At 49.0% G+C, this 23,321-nt stretch overlaps 1 protein-coding gene across 1 annotated transcript in view; it reads left to right on the forward strand.

The window, feature by feature from the left end:
- The window catches only part of carmil2 (capping protein regulator and myosin 1 linker 2), a 231,602-nt gene that overhangs the window by 41,899 nt on the left and 166,382 nt on the right, over positions 1–23,321 (forward strand). Inside the window, 1 exon segment of the mRNA XM_038805993.1 lies at positions 21,854–21,913. Within this exon segment, the coding sequence (XP_038661921.1) occupies positions 21,854–21,913 (60 nt within the window).

The following is a 23,321-nucleotide window of genomic DNA, read 5'->3' on the forward strand; positions in this document are numbered from 1 at the left end:
TAATAGCTTCTAAACAAACTGCTGAGCTAATCCATTAGTGGGTATTCTAACTTAATGAAGCATTCAGAGTGAGATTTCATTGCACAATAGCATAAACAATCACGACAGAGTTGAATAAAAGTGAAGCTGCCGGAACATGGCTAGCCAGCTGGTCAGTTTTTTCAAAAGTTAAATTGCTTTTTCGGCTTTAAATTAATCTAAAAATCAAAGCATGAGGTCCAGATGACACATTAATATCTGATTCTAAATACTGTTGAATGCATAAGAGCCCTTTGTCCTCTGCAGAAAGAATTCTAATACATCTGAACATTTCCATAATACTGGCCAATTTAATGGTCACTTATTTGTTAAAGACAGAGCTGGGTGATCAATCACTGCATTAAAAACCCTTCAAATATTCTCAACTCCACAACAGACTTCCCCTGAAGGCCCCCCCCCACACACACACACACACACACACACGGCAGCGTGTTTTCCTGTGGTGGAAGCTTGACCTTAGTCGCCAGCAGGATCTTCTGGTCCTGCTTACGCCATTTTGCATGGTGGGAGGGGCCGGAAAATCCAGATATAATGGGTGGGATTCTCCATTTCTGAGACCAAGTGTTGATGCCGATGCAGAATTTGTGGACTTCCATGGCAGGAAAACTGCCGCCATACCTTTTCCTTCCACGGCAGGAAAACTGCCGCCATACCTGGATTCCACTACCATTGAGGGGCTAGCACTGGTGCTGTATGGAACACAATCAATTCCAATGAAAAACAGTGTGGGATTCGCTGGGTCCGTGGTTGACACTCTGGGGAGGGGACTGACAAGCTGCAGCTGCACATACACATTACACTCTCCGCACACACTAATGCCAGCCAAAATGATGTCACAGGTTGTGCTGGAGCGCGTCCGTACAGCTGATGGGTCAGCTGGCGCCAGAGGGTACCTGTGGCACTAAGTTCAAAGTGGGCTGTTAGCGGTGTTTGCAGCTGCATGGCTGCCTTGCTGGCTACGGCAATGGTGTTCCATACCCGTCCACCCCGACCCCACAGCCCATGCTCCTGGCCACCCCCACTACTCCCCTCGGCCCTGGCAGAAGCGCCTCGGTCAGCAGCACAACAGTCAGTAAATCATGGCGATGTTGGACACCTTCTGTACGCCCTCTCTCCCTCAGCAGCCACAACGCCGGTTTCACGATTTTTAAAAGCACAAGTGAACTGTCGGGAACTGGGCCCATTGGAGGTGGAGAATCAGAGGACCCGGACAATACCGGGTCAGGCCCGCTAATGACATGCAAATGGTGTCTATTAGTATGCAAGCGATGTCTACTGTACATGCATTGATGCCACTTTCGAGGTGCTGGAGAATTGCGATATTGGCATTAAATCGGCTCCTGCTGCGATGTCGGCATGAAATCCAATTCTCCACCCAATCGCCTTTCCCGATTTTGGCGTTGGCTAACAGAGAATCCCGCACATGATGTTTTGTGTGGCATGCCTGCCCCATCACCTGGAACCCACCTGTGGGGAGATTCCGCACAACAGTCTTTTCATCAGTCTAAAAAGTAAAGATGGGATGATATCTTGAAGTCATCATTTGTCATAATGGGCCTAGTCATACAGGAGAGAACCTGACTCCTGTCTGTCTATACTGGCTCCCCTCTCTATTCAACCTCCTTGGTTGGTCACAACAGTGGTTTGTGTTTCTTTTTCCAAATCGGAATGTTTTCAGCAATAAGGAGCCAATCATACAAGATATTCTTTGAATCAACGAAAGCAAATTTATTAATCGCTAAACCATAGAAAAATAATACAAATGCGATATCATGCATTCAGCTCTCATGTACCGTATGTACGCCCCCACACCAATAAAAATAGACAAAAAGATATACAGTTAAGTGCCTTTTGATTTTCCTCGAGGCGTAGATTTTAAACATTGACCTATTCAGATTAGTTTCTTAGATGCGGTCAGATGTAGAATAAGTTGCCATTATGAGATTTAGGTTCACTGGCAGGTTTCTGGTAGAGTTGGTTGTTTAAACCAAGTGACACTCTTATTCCAAAAGATAGGGAGAGAAAGCGGCCTTCAGCCTGTTTCCTCAGGTGAAGACTTTCTTATAGAATTTACAGTGCAAAAGGAGGCCATTCGGTCCAGCGAGTCTGCACCGGCTCTTGGAAAGAGCACCCTACCCAAACCCACACCTCCACCCTATCCCCATAACCCAGTAACCCCATCCAACACTAAGGGCAATTTTGAACACAAAGGACAATTTAGCATGGCCAATCCACCTAACCTGCACATCTTTGGACTGTGGTAGGAAACCAGAGCACCCGGAGGAAACCCACGCACACATGGGGAGAACGTGCAGACTCCGCACAGACAGTGACCCAAGCCGGGAATCGAACCTGGGACCCTGGAGCTGTGAAGCAATTGTGTTAACCGCTATGCTACCGTGCTGCCCTTGATACCGCTTATGTCACTTGTAATCTCTCTGTAGTGGCTGGCAGACTTGCCCTGAAATACTTCACACGTTGTCTTTACAAGAGGTTTTGGGTATGTCTGTCTATGGCAGCCATTATTTAATATCCAGAACACTGCATTTTTAATGTCTTTTTCTTAGTTACAAGTTTTGATGGGTGTCTGGATTATTGAAAATTGTCCCTCTCTTCACACTCTCCAGAAGATGATTTGTTGGTTTCTGACCTCCACCTTGGAGCGTGATCTTGCATTTTAAAAAACAAGTTTAGAGTACCCAATTACTTTTTCCAATTAAGGGGTAATTTAGTGTGGCCAATCCACCTGCCCTACACATCTTTGGGTTGTGGGGGTGAGACCCACGCAGACACGGGGAGAATGTGCAAACTGCACAAGGACAGTGACCTGGGGCTAGGATCGAACCTGGGACCTCGGCACCCTAAGGCAGCAGTGCTAACCACTGCGCCACTGTGTGGCTGGCTGGTAGTTGTGGACTTTTTTTCCCCTAAATATTTTGAAAGTGCTGACAAGGCACCTCCAACTTGAGGCGTCCACTCTCTCCCTGCATTCAATCAGCTGCAACAGAAGAGCCAGGAAATGCTGTTCAATAGCGAACACCGGTTATGGTTTCCACTGAACTGAAAAGTCAAATATCAACTCATGGAGATGTTAACTGGGAGTGGAATTCAACATCAAATGCTCCTGATGGCATCAATTTGAGCCCCTTGCTTTTTAACTCCTGGATCTCATTTACTGCCTGCCTCAAACAGACAGAGAGGTTATTAGCTGGCTGTCAGCAGCTAAAGAACGGGTGCCTTGAGAGACTGCTCACTGTCACTGAGTTACATTGGCGAGAGATAGGGGCGGGATTCTGTGATACTGAGGTAAGTGTTGACGCCCTCGTAAACGCCGTTGTGTTTCTCGATGGCGTCAACATGGCCTCAGGAGCAGCGATTCTGACCCCTACAGGGGGCCAGCATGGCACTGGAGTTCCCCACACCGGTCCAGCTGCCGATCCCCGGCGTCAGATGGACGCAGCGGGTCTGCGCATGCGCAGTAGGACCGGCGCGATTGCCACGCATGCACAGTGGCTCCCTTCTCCGCACCAGCCCCGATGTAACATGGCGTAGGGCTACAGGGGCCGGCGTGGAACATAAGAGGCCCCCAGCCCGAGAGGCCGGCCCGCCGATTGGTAGGCCCAGATCGCGGGCCAGGCAACAGCGGAGGCGGCCCCCCCCCCCCCCGGCCCCCACTAGGCCGCCCCCGGATGCATCCAAGCCAAGGTCCCGCCAAGTAAGAGCAGGTGTGAACCATGCTGGCGGGTCCCAGTTTTTTCTGCGCGGCCTCTCAGCCCATCCCGGGCGGAGAATCGCCGGGGACCGACACCGCGATTGGTGCCGATTCTCCACTCTCCGGAGAATCGCCAGACCGGCGTTGTGGCGGCATAGCGCGATTCGCGCCCGTCCCCCTGATTCTTCGGCCCGGCCCTGGGGTGAGAGAATTCTGCCCAGTGTCTTGTGGGATGGGCAGTAGATCGGGGTAGCAGAAGTCCAGATTTTCCTGTGGGGCTTGGGGAAAGCAGTCTCGATCCTCAAGACCCCATGGAGGGAAGTTCAACACTTAAATTACAAATCATTGGCCTCCAGTTTTCACATATCACTGAGGCTCCTACCTGTGTCGGACAGGCACCTTTGCAACCTCTGAAAGGACCAGTTAAGGTAGTGGTAAGCAGGATGGAGTGAAATAGGATGATAAGTTGTCAGAAGAACTTGAACTAGCAATCACTCCCCTTATTGCTTAGAAAGGCGGTTTAAAACCGTCTCCTTTTTTCTGTCTTCAGTTTACTGGATAGATCACGGTAGCACAATGGTTAATAATAATCTTTATTGTCACAAGTAGGCTTACATTAACACTGCATTGATGTTACTGTGAAAAGCCTCTAGTCGCCACATGAAGAGTATTAATCTATGTATTCTGTAACATTCTGGAAGTGAACTGCATTCTTCATGCAAAATATTGTGGGGAAAGCAGGAAATGGAAACATGCATTGGAAAATGCCAGTCTTCTCGAAGGAGAGCTGATGCATTTTCTGGCCAGTTTAATTAGCCACTTATATTCCTGACAAGCTAATCAGACGTTGGACTCTGCAATGAAGAGCATGTCTCCCTTCCAATTTTCTTTTTCCCTGCCTGAACTGCCACTTGACGCGTACAGCTGGAGCAGTGGCTCACAAGTTGGAAAATGTGTAATCTATTTTCTGAGTGCCGCCTTTTTGTATAATTTATCACAGCACCAGTTTTTAAAATGGAAAAGGAGGAACTGATGCACCCTTTGACACAATATAATCACTTCAGCAACAAACTAGTGCTGCTTATGAGAGCATTCAGTGGAAAATGGTGCAGGGCAGGACAGCAGGATCTATTGCACAACAGAATCAAACAGACCTGGTCAAATGCACCCAAAAACTTCGAAAGACTTCTTTTTTTACTGGTTTCATAGTTGCTCACAGAAAGCAGAAGGAAAAAGGGGTACTGTCTCATGAGTGTCTGAACCATTTCATTAGACATAAACAAAACCAGTCTTACTTGAAATATGGCACATCCTCGGGTACGTTTTTAAGGCATGACCTTTTTTGCTTAATGTGTTCTGTTCTCCTTTGTGTCAACGGAACTAATGTTACACACGGAAGATAGAACATAGAACAGTACAGCACAGAACAGGCCCTTCGGCCCTCGATGTTGTGCCGAGCATTGTCTGAAACCAAGATCAAGCTATCCCACTCCCTGTCATTCTGGTGACAGATGCACAATAAAAGTAGTTAACGTGTTGGTTGATCCCTTCTAAAAGGATTCTCCATGAATAACTATCTAGAATACGTTTGAGGGTTATAAGAATAGATGTACACTGAGATCATCAAATACTCTGTGGAATGCAACGGTTCCATTGGAAAGCAAACAATCAAAGTCAAATCATGTGTGTTGGCTGTTGCACTCTCTCCTCAGAAAGTTGAGAGTTAAAATCCTACTCTAGGCATGAGTGTAAAATTGAGGCTGACATTCCAATGAAGGAATGCTCCACTGTCAGGAGCACTGTGGAGTTAATGGCCCTCACATGGGGGACTGGTGCAGGAGGACATTCCAGAATGTGGATCATTGTGTTTGGGGGGAGTTGGGGAAGGTCAGTGATTATGGAGGTGGGGGGCTTGCCCAGTCATGGAGAGGGAAGCAGGTAAGCCAGTTTAGCTTAGCGGAAACACTCCTGCTCCCCCTGACCCACAAGCAGTGCTGTAAATGCTCTTACCTTATGGATGCAGCTCTTCTCAACTCTTTTTAAGCTGTGCTTCCCGAGCCTTGGGGAATCTGACAAAATTGTGAAAAAACAACGAAAAGTCCGCAGGAGTGGAGGCTGGTTTAGCTCACTCAGCTAAATTGCTGGCTTTTAAAGCAGGCCAGCAACACGGTTCGATTCCCGTACCAGCCTCCCCGGACAGGCGCCGGAATGTGGCGACTAGGGGCTTTTCACAGTAACTTACTCGTGACAATAAGCGATTTTCATTTCATTTCATTTCATTTTCAGGTTGGAGTCTCCTTAAAAGATTCCACTGACCGACTGACCTCCTGAGAGTAGATTGGTGACCATTCCCAGTTAAATGGAAGTTGGATGTGTTGTGGTTGAGTTTACATCTTAATTTTTTTAATTGTTCACTCGGACCCAAACCACCTAATCTTGAGGATTAAAATGACCAATAATTGTTAGAGGCCTGAAGGATTCCCCAGAAAATCAAGCAGGGATATTGCACGTCCACAATGAATCGTCTGATTTCCTTTGTCCACTTCATTTACTGGACAGCAAATAAAGCATGCTCCCATTGCAGACATGATGCTCCATGTCCAATTTTCCTTTCTGTGCCCAGGCTATCCTTTATGGCAAGTGCAATAACAGGAAAATCTATCTGGGATGGGTTTCCTCTTCTCTTCCAGTCTGCAAATGTGTGACTCTAGGAAACTCAGCCAGATTGTTTATGAGACCTGGACATTTTTCTCATCAAGCCTGTTCCACCATCCAGCAAGATTATGGATGGTCTGATTGGAGCCTTAACTCCACTTTCATTCCTGTCCATTAACCTCGCCTTCATTGTCAATCAAAAATCTGTTCAACTCACCCTTGACTATGTTCAATGACCCTGTCTCCACTAATCTCTATGGAAGAGAATTCCAAAGATTAATGATCCTTTGAGGAAAATAAATTCCTCCTAATTTCAGTCTCAATTGGGAGACGGGGGAGCGGGATTCTCTGTCGGCCGACGCCGAAATCGGGAAAGGTGATTGAGTGGAGAATCAGTTTTGACGCCAAAATCATGCCGGGCACCGGGTTCTTGCAAATCGCAATTCTCCAGTCGCACTGAGTTCAGAGTGGGAAGTCAGCGGTGTGCACAGCCGCATGGCTGCGGTCTCGACAGCAGCATCAATGTGTTCCACTCCGCATGTACAATAAACGCTGTTTGCATATCATTAGTGGGCCTGACCTGGTATTCTCCAGGTCTCCACGATTCTCCACCTCCACCGGGGGGAATTCCCGATAGCGAGGTTCACTTGTGATTTCAAAAATCATTTAAGAGGCGCAGTGGCTGCTGAAGGGGAGAGAGGGAGGACAGAAAGCGCCCAACATCGCCATATTGTGCTGACAGTTGTGCTGAAAGCCTGAGGGAATAGCGGATATGGGCTGTGGGGTCAGGGTGGACGGGCATGTAACACCATTGCCACAGCCATGTGGCTGTGCACACCGCTGACTGTCCACTGTGAACTTAGTGCCACGGGTCGTATGGGTGTCGCCCCAGGCCATCCCCCTAGGTGTCTTCTGGCTCCAGCCAACCCATCAACGGGATGGGTGCACTCCAGCGCAACAAGTGCCATCTGGTTGGCTGGCATGAGTTTGTATGAGGGGGTGAATTGTGTATATGTGGCTGCAGCTTGTCAGCCTCCTGAGTGTCAATCATGGACCTGGCAAATCAGACACCACTTTTCATTGGAACTGGTCCTGTTCCACGTAGGCGCTGGTTCTTTTCCTTCAACGGATGTTGAATCGTCCCAGGGACGGCGGCAGTTTTGCTGTCGTAAAAGTCCACAAATCCTGCCCTGGCATCAACACGTAGGGCAGGATTCTCCCATCCCGCGGCAGTGTCCACGCCGACGTAAACGACGGCGTGAACGGGCCATTCTCAGGATCGGATGCGCAGTTGCGCCGGCGCCAATGCGCGCATGCGCTGTGGCCTCCTTTTTTTTTTTTTTCTTTTTTTTTAAATTTAGATTACCCAATTATTTTTTCCAATGAAGGGGCAATTTAGTGTGGCCAATCCACCTACTCTGCACATTTTTGGGTTGTGGGGGCGAAACCCACGCAGACACGGGGAGAATGTGCAAACTCCACACGGACAGTGACCCAGAGCCGGGATCGAACCTGGGACCTCAGCGCCGTGAGGCGGTTGTGCTAACCACTAGGCCACCGTGCTGCCCTTGCTGTGGCCTCCTTCAACGTGCCGGTACCGACGCAACATGGCGCAGGGGGCCGGTGCATAGGAAAGGAGGTCCCCAGCCAGAGAGGCGGGCCCGTCGATCAGTGGGTCCTGATTGCGGGCCAGGCCGCCACCCGACCCTTCCATGCAGCGTTCCCGCCGGCTGCGAGCAGGTGTGGACGGCGCCGGCAGGATTCAGCGTTTTCACTACGGCCATCCCGGGCCGAGAATCGGTGGGCCAGCCGCGTAGAGCGGCCCGCGACCGGCGCTGCGCCAACCACGCTGGCGCCAATGGCGCCGATTCTCCTCTGTGTGGAGAATTGTGTGTCGGCGTCGGGCCAACGTGGTCCGGTCACGGGGATTCTCCGGCCCAGCCCCGGACTGAGAGACTGCCGCCCTTAGTCTCAGGAACAGGGAATCCAGCTTCCCTTATTTAAAACTGTGCCCCCTCGTTCTGGATTCTTCCGCTCAGCATCTGCTCCACTCCTAATCCTCCATTGCAATTTATTCATCCACAGACAGAAATTTGCTTTGTTTTTTTATGTTGACACCAAAACCGCTCTCAACTATGCAAACTTAATCCTGGCTAGTTAGACTAATATCAAAAATGACAAATTAATGAAGTTTATTTATTTTTTCTATGTTTCTAAGGAGTGTTTCCATCATAATGGTAAATAAAACTTTTCCATGGGCTGTAACTCAATAGAACTGAATTAATTTTTCTTTTTTAATATAAATTTAGAGTACCCAATTCATTTTTTCCAATTAAGGGGCAATTTAGCGTGCCCAATCCACCTAGCCTGAACATTTTTAGGTTGTGGGGGCGAAACCCACACAAACACAGGGAGAATGTGCAAACCCCACACGGACAGCGACCCAGAGCCTGGATCGAACCTGGGACCTCGGCACCGTGAGGCAGCGGGGCTAACCCACTGCTCCACTGTGCTGCCCTAGAACTGAATTAATTAAGATGGTCTTTGGTTGGTGAGATATTCAAATGGTGTGCCACCTCTTGTAGAAGCTTAAGCGGACCTTCAAGTGAATTCTTGAGTGGCAGCACCTCTAACTAGCAGGAAATGGACATCCCTCAAGAAAAATTAACTGCTTTTCAGCTGTCTCATTGAAATATTGTAATGGGGATGACTCATCAACCAGGATCCTATCGACATGCCGTGGTACTGATGTTGGCTCCTGAGCCTGCGCGAATAGACAACAGGAATGCAATGGCAATTTTACTAGAGGAGCTCAATCAGAGGTCTGACATCTCCATAGCCTGTGGCAACTCCACCAATGGAGATAGCTGCTGCCGACGCTACAGGGAGGAGGAGAGGCTCCCCTGAAGATCTGGTATGAGTTCCTGGGAAGAGAGACCCCAGCAATCGGAGCAATCCTCTAGCAGTGGTGTCGGAACTGCGACCCCTCCTTGGACCATGGGACTCTGAAAAGGAAGACTCTTCCCTCGGGAAGCTTACGGGAGGCTGACTGAATGTGTGAACATATAAAATAGAAGCAGAAATAAACCATTCAGCCCCTCGAACCTTCGCTGCAATTCAATAAGATCATGATCATGCCCCCTAATTCTGGACTCACCCATAATAGGAAACACTCTTTTCACGTCTACAATGTCAAGGCAATTCTTTTAATTAAATTTTATGAGTTTGGGCTTCACTGGCTTTTTGAGCATTTGTTGCCCACCCTAATTGCCCTTGCAAAGGTGCTGGTGAACTACCTTCTTGAACTGCTGCAGTCCGAGTGCTGTAGGTACACTCGCTATTAGGGAGGGAGTTCCAGGATTCTGGCCCAGCGACAGTGAATGAACGGCAATATATTTCCAAGTTAGGATGGGGTGAGTGGCTTGGAGGGGAACATGGTGTTCCTATGTGTCTGCTGCCCTTGTCCTTGAGGGTAGTGGTCAGGGTTTCAAAAGTGCTGTCTGAAGGAGCCTTGGTTGGTTCTTGCAGTGCCTCTGGTAGCTGATACACACTGTTACTGTGAGTCAATAGTGGAGGGAGTAGACATTTGTGAATGGGGTGCCAATTAAGCCGGCTGCTTTGGTGTTGAGCTTCTCAAGTGTTATTGGAGCTGCACTCATCCATCATACTCCTGACTTGTTCCTTGCAAATGGTGGACTGGCTGTGGGAAGTCGGGAGGCGTGTTACTTGCTGCAGGATTCAGAATCCGAGTTAATTCAAAGGTCCTTTTCTATATTCAGTGCAAGCTATTAATTGTCATGAGTAGCTGCTGGGGGGAAAAAATTGTCAAGCTATTTTTGATCGGTTCACAAGAGTACATCATGTATCCTCAGTCCAGAAGGTTGAGCAGCTCTGAATATGGGTGAGCCACAAATTCTCAGTGCTTCCAAAGGAATCTTGGTGAATTCCTGCAGTGCATCTTGCAGATGGTACACGTTGCTGCTCCTTTGTGTTAGTGGTGGAAGGAGTGAATGTTTGTGGAAAGGACACCAATCAAGCAGGCTGCTTTGTCCTAGATCAAGCCACAGGGAGATCAATCTGGGTATCCACATGGGCCTCATAGGGGATATTACACTTTACCTGCAAAACAACATTGTGACTCATGCATGAGAACATCTAGATCCCTTTGCACCTTGGAATTCTGCAGTTGTTCCCAATTTTAGTAATAATCTGCTTTTTATGTTCATCCTTCCAAAGTGAACAAAGAAGGGGGTTCCATCACTAGTCAAATCCCTCATGCCCAATTTAATATCCATCTATAGGCCATGCTGTGGAGATGCTGGCATGGACTGTGGTGAGCACAGTAAAGAGTCATAGAATTTTATAGAATTTATATTGCTGATGGAGGCCATTCGGCCCATCAAGTCTGCACCAGCCCTTGGAAAGAGCACCCTACCCAAGCCCACACCTCCACCCTATCCCCATAACCCAGTAACCCCACTTAACCTTTTTGGCCACTGAGGGCAATTTATCATGGCCAATCCACCTAACTCGCACAATCTTTAGGACTGTGGGAGGAAACGGGAGCATCCGGAGGAAACCCATGCAGACACGGGGAGAACGTGACCTAAGCTGGGAATCGAACCTGGGACCCTGGCCCTAGTCTTACAACACCAGTTTAAAGTCCAACAGGTTTGTTTCGAATCACTGGCTTTCGGAGCACAGCTCCTTCCTCAGGTTCCATTGGCTCTATCAGCCAATTAATTGATCAACAGCCTCCAATTGGTGGACACCAGAACCGCTGCTGTTCCCCTGTGGGCAGAAACATTTGGAGATTCCCTCCTGATCTTATTCATTGCCATTTCAGCACCCCTCTTGCCTCCCAGCCCATCTCCAAATAGCCAATAAAATTCCCAACATCACATCTACAAATTAATAAACACAGAAGTAAACTGCTTTCATCTTTAAATATTCAAATATCAGCGATTGAGCAAAGATCCTTCACTTATAATAATAATCTTTATTGTCATAAGTATGCTTACATTAACACTGCAATGAAGTTTCTGTGAAAAGCCCCTAGTCGCCACATTCCGGCACCTGTTCAAATACACAGAGGGAGAATTCAGAATGTCCAATTCACCTAACAGCACGCCTTTTGGGATTTGTGGGAGGAAACCAGAGCACCCGAAGGAAACCCACGCAGACACAGGGAGAACATGCAGACCCCACGCAGACAGTGACCCAAGCCAGGAATCGAATCTGGGACCCTGACAGTGTGAAGCAACAGTGCTAACCACTGTGCTACCGCGCTGCCCTTTGCCACTAACATTGTACTTTTACTCCGCCACTAACATTGACAAATATAATTGCATATTGCAAATGCCAAATTGCTACAAAAAGTAATTAACCACAGTTCAGAGTTGACAAGTGGATATGCTTTATACAGACCACAGCTCTATTTATATGAATGCTAACTAACAAAGCAATCTGGGCCAAAGTTAGCTATTAAACACAATTCAATGTTCTAAGAAAAAAATGATATTGGCAGCAGCAAATATAATGAGGTGCAAGAAATTTATTGGCTGTAGCGAAAACACGATAAAGAGTGAACAGCCAAAAGTCGAGTACGAGATGCTCAAAACAGAGACAAGTGGGTTGGTTCATTGCTGCAAACCTGCACATGTCCACACTGTTTCTTTAGTTGCTTGTTTTCATGCGATATGCTGCAAGAGTAGTATTAATTTGAGTCTACTTCAGTAGATTTGGAGTCAGAAAGATGGATTATAATGAAATACAGCCCCATTATCAATTATGTAATTCACTTAATTTCATGGGCAAATATTCCACTGTGTTGTTGTAAAACAGTTTCATTTCACAGTAGATTGCCATTTGTACAGAACTTTAGACATGCATAGCTTATTTCAGACTTAATGACAATTTCTAACTTGTTCCACCTGATACGAATGGGATGGTGGGAGTGGCCGAAAGATTGAGGAACTCTTCCTAGCGCTCTCTTCCTGCTCCAATTCCAATGCCATTTTCACCATCATTAGTAGATTTGCTTAGTTTACAGCAGCATGCACATTTTAAAAATACGTATTTGGCTGTAAAGCACTTTGTGGTATCTGTCACGCTGTTGTGATATGAGTGATATTAATCTGTAATTTCAGCGACTGACCAAATATACATTGGACTGATTAAAGAGGACGTTTTAAAGACAAGAAAATATACTGACTAAAGCTGACTGCTACAAATCACCTGACATCTGGTATGGCAAGTTGTCCAGCTTCTGGAAAGTTCCACTGTGAATTTCAATTCAAACATCCAAAAACACCCACTGAAGGATGCCAAGGACCACTTCAAAGGGATTTACTGAAATGTACTGGACGTAGTATTTGCATTTCCATAAGCCAGCAGTCAAAGAAAGTCTGCTGGAACAATGGTCTCTGGAAATATGTCTTCCTATCTCATCAAGGTGGACAATGACTCATTCAGGTGATTAATGGCTGGGACATGACAGTATCTACTCACCCCCTGGCCATGAAACAAAAATAACCATTGGTTCAGATAAACAAACTGCTTCTGAAAGGTCATGTGATTGAAGTAACCATTTAAAAATCTATTTAACACAAGCTGCTAAAGACAGTGGGGTGAGTAGTCTGGAAAAGATGCCAATGAAGCAGTAAGGTTCTCTCTTCTCCTCTCCCAAGTAAAGACCCTGGACGGGATTCTCCGTCTGCATGTATCGGCAGCGTCAGTCATTCGAGGACCTGCCGGACCGGGCATGCCATCGATGATTCCGGCTGAGCAAGGGGACAGAGCGACATATCTGCATTGTGGGGCAATGGGGGAGGGCATCTTATTCCAGTGGCCGTCATGGTGATGTCGCCCTGACTTCTGCACCACAGGGTCCTTCCATGCGCTAAGTGGGGAACTGTTCAGAATCTCTCAGAGCTCGGTGCACAGGTGCATCCGCAGCGTCACAGAGGCCCTATACGTCCAGGCGGCTCAATACATCCAATTCAAGTTGGACCAAGCCTACCAGGATGCCCAGGCAGCAGGATTCGCTGCCATCGCCGGGATGCCCCAGGTCCGGGCGGTGATTGACGGGATGCATGTCGTCCAACAGGCACATGCTGATGATAGGCTGATCGTCACAAATCGAAAGGGGTTCCACTCAATGAACATGCAGCTGATATGTGACCATCAGATGTGCATCATGCACATCTGCAACCGATACCCGGGAAGTGTGCAACATGCCTTCATCCTGGCACACTTGACGATTCACGGCCTCTTCGAGGTGCACCCCCAGCTGGCGGGTTGGCGCCTGGGTGACGGGTGTTATCCGCTGTGGTCATGGCTAACGACACCTATCTGGATGCCACAGACCGATGCGAGACCCGCTACAATGACGCTCATGCAGCGACCAGGGACGTGACCGAGCAGTTCAGGTGCCTGGACCCCCCTCTGGAGGTGCCCTCCAGTATAGCACTGGGAGGGTTGCCGCATTGTGGTGGCCTGCTGCGTCCTCCAAAGCATTGCGCAGTGAGGGACGACGTGCTGGAGGAGGAGGATGACTGTCAGCCCACATCAAATGAGGAAGAGGTGGGACATCACATCCCACCCCTCCCCGCCTGCAACCCCCTCCCTGATACCTACCTGCCGCACTATGGGGTGCAGGCCCAGGGTTGGCAGTAACAGCGGGTATGGTCCATGGAATGGAGGATGATGACAACCTGTTCCAGGATGAGCTCTGGTGGTCCGCATCATTTATCAATTCCTGACTCCTACCCACTGTAGTCCTCCTACCGTCCACCTGGGTGATCTCTGCATGCGAGCTGGCCATTCCATCACATGGTCCCATCGATTCCCTGGGGTCGCGGAGGTAGGGACAGTGGGAGTGGGACACCACGGCAGTGAGCGCTGGCTGAACCACGGTCTCTGGGCCATGCCCACCCCCAACATCCGCCCCTTCCCAACAACCCGCACCCGCTCTGCAGCCAACCCAGACTAGCTCACCGCTCACACCCTTCTGACAGAGCACCAAGACAGGTTGTAACATTGTGCACAGGTGTTTAATGTGAAAACATATATACAGATTTGTGCCCTGCACTCATGCCAACCTAACAAGTGTCTACCTTTCTGGCCTTATGGACCCTAGCACTATGCCTAGTTGGATCCCCAGTCGGTACACCAGGAGTGGTGACGACCTACTGCGATTTTCGCCCTGTGACTTGGATTCCCTTTGGCGGCCGTCTTGTGGGGCGACTAGGCCTGGATGGGCCCGGCTGCTGCTCGGGTGTCCAAGGGACAGGAGGCCACGAGTCTGAGGCATTGCAGTGTTCTGGCACATCACCTCCGGGAGTTACCAACATGAGCCCCATCACCTCCTCCTTCCTCGGGTGCCCGGTGGCCCCCGGGCTGCTCCATGATGGGGGTGCGAGGGGAGCTAATTCCTAAGGTTCCCCGGCCACCTGCCACTGCCAGTCCTGGAGGTCCGCTGACATCTCGACCAGGGTTTGCATGCCTGCGGCCATGGAGCACAGGGAGGGAGTGGACCACTTCCTTCTGGTACTACGCCACATCGTGCTCGACTGTGCCACCATCTTCTGGGACTGGGCCATTTCCCTCTGTGTTTTAGCCATGTCAGCCTGCATCTGGGCAATGCCGACGAGGCTGTCAATCATGGCCAGCTGTGACTGGGCCATGCTCAGGAGCGCCATTGGAATATCTCGGTGGCTTTGGGAAATAGCTGCCTGTGATATGGCAGCCCTCTCCTGGGCCTCGGCTAGCGCCTGCCCAGAATACCCCAGGCCTTGGGCATGTTGATCTATAGCCAAAACCTTCTCCCCCAAGGCCTTCACCGCAGCCGCTACCCATCCGATGTTGGCCTGGGTGGCACATGTGGCTGGCACCACTTCCTGCTTCTGCACACGGTTGGAATCCTCCAACTGCACCTGCAGGTGCTGGATGCTCACTGACAACCCCTCATGAAGTCCCTGGTTCTGCAACTACATCTCCACAATCGATGGGACCATCTGTTCCAGAAGTCCAAAATCCGTCTGGACGGCAGCTAGTCCCTGTGGTCGGCCTGCCCTTCGACTGTCTGTTGTACAGAGTACCTGCTGTACGGAGCATGAGCATGATGCGCACCTGATAGTGCCCCAGGAGCCTCTTCACTAGCTGTCCAACTGGGATGGTGGAAGGTATTGGAGGCAGCTGTGACGGGATGTCTGTGTCCTAACCGGACTCAAAGTTCCTGGGTGTCTTGGGATGAGGATCGATGGCTCCGTCCATGAGGGTGTGATCCTCATCGCTGCTCAGCACTTGGGGTTCTGGCTTTGGCTGGGGTGGGGGACATCAGAAGGGGACCTCTGCCCCATCACCAGCAGCTCTCGCAATACACAAGATGCATGACTGCATTGCGGGCAGGGGGGCTAGTGGGGGTGGTGGGGGTGTGTTGGGGAGGGGAGTTGCGGTGGGGAGGGAGGTGTAGGGGTGGTGGTGGAGCAGAGGTATGGGGGTGGTGTGGATGTGGGGGTGGGGGGGGGGGTGATGCATGTACCATGAGGAACTGCAACTCAGCGGGGTCTCACTTCTTTGCGCGATGCTGACCCCCCCACCCCGGCGACTGCCCTTTCCTCCGGCCTGCCAATCACATTCAGGGCACTCTGCTGTGTTGCAGTGAGGGGCCGCAGGTCCGGCGGTCCCCCTCTGTCTCCTCTTGCTCTCGGCAGTTATGAGCAGCTTTCTCCTGGTTGTAAGAACACAGAAAATGCACGGTGTTAGACAGTCCGAGCGATGCAGCCCAGAGGTGGATAGCCCAGTCCTGGAGGGTGGGCGGGAGGACCTGGCCCGCGATTGGGACCCACCGATCTGCAGGCGGGCTGGTTCCCTGATGGGCTTTCTGTCCTCCGCGCCGGACCCCTGTAGGGCTCCACTATATTGCCTGGGGGCTGGTGTGGAGAAGGGAACCCCCGCGCATGCGCAGAAATACGCCGGCCGGTCTGCGCTTTTGCGAGATCACGCCCGCAGTTCTGCACATGCACAAACTCGCGCCGGCCCTTTGGCACCGGCTGGAGTAGCTGGACGGCTCCGGCAGTAACCTAGCCCCCTAGAAAGGTGAGAATTCCTCACCTTGGGGGGCCTTTGATGCCGGAGTCGTTGGCTCCGGTTTTCCCGCCGGCGTGGGGACATAGCCCCACTTTCAGAGAAACCTGCCCACTGAATTTTCCATCAATGGGAACCTTAGGCGCAAAACTCATTGACTTCTGGAAAAGACCAAGTATGAATTTTTAAAAATTGGTTCTGCAATTGCAGTTACATGGGCCAGGATTCTCCGAAATCCCGGCCAAGTGTTGATACTGGCGTCAAAACTGGCGCGAGCGACGCTGGCGTCAATGGGCCTCCAGATCTAGTAATTCTCCCCGTCCTCAGGGGCTGGAATGGCGCCGGAATGCTGTCCGCTGCTCCGGCACCGAAAGCCGGCCCTCCACGGCCGACGTGGGTCCACGCATGTGCGCCACGGCTGGTGCGGGTCCGCGCATGCGCACCACAGCCGTCTCTGCACCGGCCCGCGGGCAACATGTCAGAGCCGTAAAGGGGCCTGGCATGGAGGAACATAGGCCCCCCCCTCATAATTACTGCACCCGCCAATTGGTTGCCCCCGATCGCGGGCCTGGCCACCGTAGAGGCCCCCCCCCAGGAGTCAGCTCCCCCCCCCCCCCCCCCCCCCCCCCCCCCCCGCCCCCCCACCAGGATGGCCCCCACAGCCAGAACGCCGAGGTCCCGCCGGGTAGGATCATACACAAACAACGCCGGCAGAACTCGGTGGGCATTCGGCCCGTCGAGCGTGCTGAATCGCTGCGGGGACCGCTTTCAACGTACCCGAGCGCAGCACGATTCGCGCCGATTCTCCAGCGACTGGAGAATCGGCGGCCCGGCGTCAGAGCAGCATGGTGGGATTCGGGTCCCCCCCCCCCCACCAATTCTCTGACCCGGTGCAGGCTCGGAGAATCCCGGCCACGGTCTTCAACTCAACTCCTGGATTATAAAGGAACTTGGAAAGTTTTTTGCTGCAGCCGCAGTGACCAGCGGAGCACATCCCACATCCCAAGATGCTACATAAAAGCAAGTTCTTTCTTTTTACTTTCTATACTCTTCCCATCGACATCTGTGACTTTTCCGATGTCTTCCATAATTTTTACAGTTTCCTGGTCCGATCTGTTTCCCTCACCATGGATGTCCAATCCCTATACACCTTCAACGCCACCAAAATATTACTTGCTGCTAATTCCTTGAACAGAGGCTAAACAAATCCCCATCCATCATCACCTTCCTTAATCTGGCTGAAATTGTTCGTCAACTCCAGTCACTTCCTCTGGATGAAGGGTGTTCCTATGGGTATCCACATGGGTCCTAGCTATGTCTGACTTTTTTGTGAGAGATGTGGAACATGAATGTTCCAGTCCTACACAGGTCTCCTCCCTCACCTCTTCTTCTGGTACATTGATAATTAAAAGCCCAATTAAGGGTAATTTTATGAAGCCATTGACACTTGCGCCGCCTTGCCACATGGGAAGGTTCATGGAAGTGGCTCCCCTGAAGCACTCTGGGGGAAACATCAGGGCCTGAAGCTCTCTCCCCAATTAAGAGCCCATGAACAGGAAAGGCAGTGATTGGTGCGGCCTTCCCCCTTGGCCGTCCTGAACTTTAATTTGTACTTTCTTGGGTTTGGGACACATTTTTCAGCTCAGCATCAAGGTCCCAAAACACATAGTACAATTCAGCCCATTAACTCTCCAGAGATACTGCCAGCCCAGCAAACCATTTTCCATTCTTATTTATTTCTTTACTACGGCAGTTCAACATGAAATGCCAACTGGGTAGTGGTTAGCACAACCGCCTCACGGCGCTGAGGTCCCAGGTTCGATCCCGGCTCTGGGTCACTGTCCGTGTGGAGTTTGCACATTCTCCCCGTGTCTGCGTGGGTTTCGCCCCCACAACCCAAAAAAAAAATGTGCAGAGTAGGTGGATTGGCCACGCTAAATTGCCCCTTAATTGGAAAAAATAATTGGGTAATCTAAATTTTAAAAAAAAAAGAAAAGAAATGCCAACTGGGTCACTATTTGAAGGAATGTTCACCTGTAAATACTCAGATCATTGGTAGCTGTGTGCATAGCTCCTGACTGGATTACTTTGCAAGTCTTTCCATGGGAATTTACTGATTTTAAGTTCTTTGTCTTCAAACCCAACCAGAAGTCTGGGACTCACTCATCCTGCTCATTCTACTGTCATTGGATGTCAAGGGTGAAGGAAACTCGAGGACCAGCAATAAGGACAGGCAACTGACAGATGTCCTTACCCTGCCCATGGAGTTCTCTGGGGAGCTGAAGAGGACCTTAAAGACTTTTGTCAGCCTCTTATCACAAGTGTTAAGCTGACTATGGGCTGAATTGTTTCCCCACACTGGGCTCTTTCCAAGCTGAAGCATGTGGCTTCAATCCCATTCGTCAATCTACTTCCGTGTCTGTACCAAACAGATCACAGCACGGTAGCATAGTGGCTAGCACAATCGCTTCACAGCTCCAGCGTCCCAGGTTCGATTCCTGCTTGGGTTACTGTCTGTGCGGAGTCTGAACATCCCGTGTGTGCGTGGGTTTTCTTCGGGTGCTCCGGTTTCCTCCCACAGTCCAAAGATGTGCAGGTTAGGTGGATTGGCCATGAGAAATTGCCCTTAGTGTCCAAAATTGCCCTTAGTGTTGGGTGGGGTTACTGGGTTATGGGGTTATGGGGATAGGGTGGAGGTGTTAATCTTGGGTAGGGTGCTCTTTCCAGGAGCCGGTGCAGACTCGATGGGCCAAATGGCCTCCTTCTGCACTGTAAATTCTATGAAAAAGATACTTTCGTCGCTAAAGGCACAGATTTGACAAAAACTCCATGGACAGCAGCAGTCAGCAGAAAATGATTTACACAAGTTGACATGGGATATACAGCAAAACAAAAAGGCCATTTAGCCCAATCAGCCTATGACAGTATTTATGCTACCCTGAAGCCTCCATCTGCCTTTCCTCATTGAACTATTCCCCATTGGATTTCTTAGTGACCACCTTACAATGATGGCCTGTTGCTTTACTCATCCCCACAAGTGGAAAAATTCACCCTGTGTCTATTCTATCAAAACCTTTCGGAACTTTAAATATTTCTGCTGTCATAGCTGGCATTCCACAATGTCAGACTGCGAACAATACCTCAGATAGCCATCAGGGTATTTCCAAATTAATAAGTCGCCTTTATGAATAGGAAAGTTAGTGATCACCGCCAGTGTATTGTACAAGTCTGTGCCAAGTTTCCAGCTGTTATCACGATTGGGATGAGTATTTGCAAGGACATTCACCTTCAAATACTCAGATCATTGGTAGCTGTGTGGTATCTCCTGGCTGGATTATCTTGCAAGTCTTTCCATGGGAATTTACTGATTTTAAGTTCCTTGCCGTTAAACTATACTGTGCCAGAAGAACAGGTAATGTGAAGAAAAGTTGGTACAGTGCCCACCTGTGATTGACGGAAATCTATGTGGAGGAAGAGAAGTATTTGGAGAGCTGGGGAAGGGTAAGTGTTGTAACCCAATGCAGCAAAATAGAGCTAGGACATTATTATTCTCATCCTTGTTGTTTAAGTCAGGTTGTTGAAACACTTATGGCTCTGAATCCCTGTCCTGGGTGATGCTGCGGGTGTTCACACTGTCTGCCACTTTGCTTCAGCATCTGCTTGGGCAGCTTCATGGCGTCTGAGGGGACCGGGTCTTGCTTGTGTGTCTCCATCAGCTCCAAAGTATCTCCTCATTTGTCTCCGAATCAAGATGATCTTGCCTGAACATTAGGATGGTTTATCTTTCTGGTTAGATGTTCGAGCTAAATGATGGCCTGTTCAATAGAACTTTTCAAATGTTGAAGTCAAGAGGCCAGAGGTGAGAGGCCTGGGGAGGCACCCATACCACCTGTGGCGCTAAGTTCACAGTGGACAGTCAGCGGCGTGCCATATGGCTGTCTTGCAGGCTGTGGCAATGCTGGTCTGTGCCAGGCCACCCCGACCTCACGGCCAACTTCCTGGCTGCACCCTGCTGCTCACCTCGGCCCTGGCAGATGCCCTGGCCAGTGGCACAGCTGTCAGCACACTATATCGATGTTGGCCACTTTCTGTATCCCTTCTCACTCCCTCAGTAACCACTGCAACCCGGTTCCCCATTTTCAATATCACAAGTGAATCTCACTGTCGGTAATTCTGACTGGAGGAAGCAGACCATCACAGGAGGCCCGGAGAATGCTGGGACGACAGTGGTTGGCACTACTGCCTCACGACACCCAGGACCTGGGTTCAAACCGGGCCCCGGGTCACTGTCCTTGTGGAGTTTACACGTTCTCTCCGTGTGTCTCACCTCAACAACCCAAAGATGTGCAGATTACGTAGTTTGGCCACGATAAATTGCACCTTAACTGGAAAAATGTTAACAAAATGTTTAGAAAGAGAATGCCGAGTTGGGACGTTGATGATATGCCAATGGCGGTTACTGTACAATTTGCATGGCGGCTTGGAATGTATTCACGCCACTGTCAAGGCACCGGAGCATGGCATTCCATTGGGCGCCTGGCACTGGCCTCGATTTTCGGCCAATGCGCGATTCTCCGCCCGATCGCCTTTCGCGATTCCTGCGTCGCTGGACGTAGAATCCCGCCTCTTGTATTTAATCTTTAAAAAGGGCTTTGGGTTTACCAGATATCCCCCTCTTCAACTGCTAGAAGTCTGTATCTGGAAATTCTTTTGAGAATTCTCAACTGATGTACTGTTCTATGTTCTATGATTGTACTCCAGCTCACCTTCTGGGCAAGTCAGCAGCAAGAACCCCGGAGTCTTGTTTATTCAGGTGCATCTTTGCACCTGGGTTTATGGGAAATTTGGCCATTAAACTTCAACATTAAAATGTTACAGTCCTCAGAATGGTGACATCGGACGGGCGACCTCTTTGCTCTGCCCACTGCCCATCCAAAAACATCCCACGGTAAAAATAAATCCATCCTTTATTTCCTCCCCAATGCATCCGCAATGATGACGTCGTAAACTATAGTTTCTATTTGAAGAAATTGGCTAATCCTTTTTGCTTCCACACTCTTTCCCCTACAGTGGTTTCTCTACGTATTCAATATAAGTAGGCTGCCACAGTGCAAAGCTCTATTTATAAACAAATGACCTCGCTCTTAATTTGCTTAGTTCTCTGTACGCAAAGTAAATAGCAACCTCGATCAGTTTTTGGTCTGAGTCGCCAGCATTGCTGGTAAACCCCAGAGAGTTAGCTGTGCTGCCGCATGATGAACTTTTCATTTTCATGGAATTGATCGGCGTCCCATCGTGTCTTTCTGATATACTCTGCCCGCAGTGCCAACAATTTATCCATTTGCCTCTTGCTTCTAGGTGGAAATTTCTTTCAACTACTTGGAGATCAATGCAATCAATGCCGTCGACCACACTCAGGTAAGCACATTAATCACTCTGTAAAATGTTGCTAATTAACATTCCCCCCCCCCCATTAACACTGAAGGGATTCTGAAACACAGCAGCACGTTTGTGCCAATAATCAAACCATCTAAAAAATGTGACAAAAAGATAGAAAGGTGCGAAGGTAACACTTCTCGTCAGTCCTCAAAATGTGGAATGTATTTTATGTAAGAGTTCCTGTGTCATCCACTGGCTATCAGCTTTTTAATCTTAAATGTTGTGAAACATTCAAGAAGGCATTTGCTGAGTGTTTTGGCATGTTTTTTTTTCTCCACGTTATTGAGGATAGAAAATATAATTTGTTGCTGATCTTTAAAACTATTAAGGATAACACCTTGCTAACGTTAAATATGATGTGGTATGTGATGTAGGATGGATTCAACAACCTGCTGGGATTAGAATGTTTTAACATAAAATGATGCTCTGAGCAGCAAGCAATTGCTGCTTTTTCCAATTTGCTGCATTTCCTCATTCAACCAATGCACTGACCTCGCATGCTTTTTGTAACACTCCATGCAGCCTGAGTTTGGGTAGTTTTGAATGTTGTTAATAAAGGAAGAGAATTTGCATGTTACTGTTAGAAATATCGCATTCACTGATTTGTCTAAATAAATTTAGCATGAAAATGTGGGCTGACTTAATTTCTATCATGCGTAAAGCACTTTGAGAATACAAGAGAAGGGTTGCAATAGTCTAGACCAGGGGTGGGCAAACTTTTCCGTGCAAGGGCCACATTCAGAAATTCACAATTCACAAAGGGCCGCATAGTATATTAAGTAAAATAATTACTTCACCCGGTTATGATTCTGGGCGCCTCATATAGAACATAGAACAGCACAGAACAGGCCCTTCGGCCCTCGACGTTGTGCCGAGCAATGATCACCCTACTCAAGTCAACGTATCCACCCTATACCAGTAAGTAACCCAACAGCCCCCCCCCCCGCATTAACCTTAAAAAAAAATTTAAAAAAAAAAAAAAAAATTTTTTTTAAAAAAAATTTTTTTTTTTTTTTTAATGACTTGGTGGGCCGCAGAAATACCTTTGGCGGGCCGCATGCGGCCCGCGGGCCGTAGTTTGCCCACCCCTGGTCTAGACACTGTTACAAGGTAAGGGAGTTCGCATTTACCTTAAATAATAATACAAAACGTTAAGCAGACAGGTAAAATTATACAGATCTCTATGTGGACTATAGAACAGTTCAACTCACCTACCATGGTAGTCACTGTTGCAATTTACAGGTCGCTTGTAAACTGTCTACTGCCTTGTTTACTTCCCTACTTCATAATGATATTGTATGTTTAAAGTTACTGTATTATGGGATAAACTTGAATGAAAAGTAAAAGTAATAGCCCCAAGCCAGAAAAAACTGTAATTGTGTGTATT

The sequence above is a fragment of the Scyliorhinus canicula genome, chromosome 9, assembly GCF_902713615.1.
Source record: "Scyliorhinus canicula chromosome 9, sScyCan1.1, whole genome shotgun sequence".
Classification (NCBI taxonomy): Eukaryota; Metazoa; Chordata; class Chondrichthyes; order Carcharhiniformes; family Scyliorhinidae; genus Scyliorhinus; species Scyliorhinus canicula.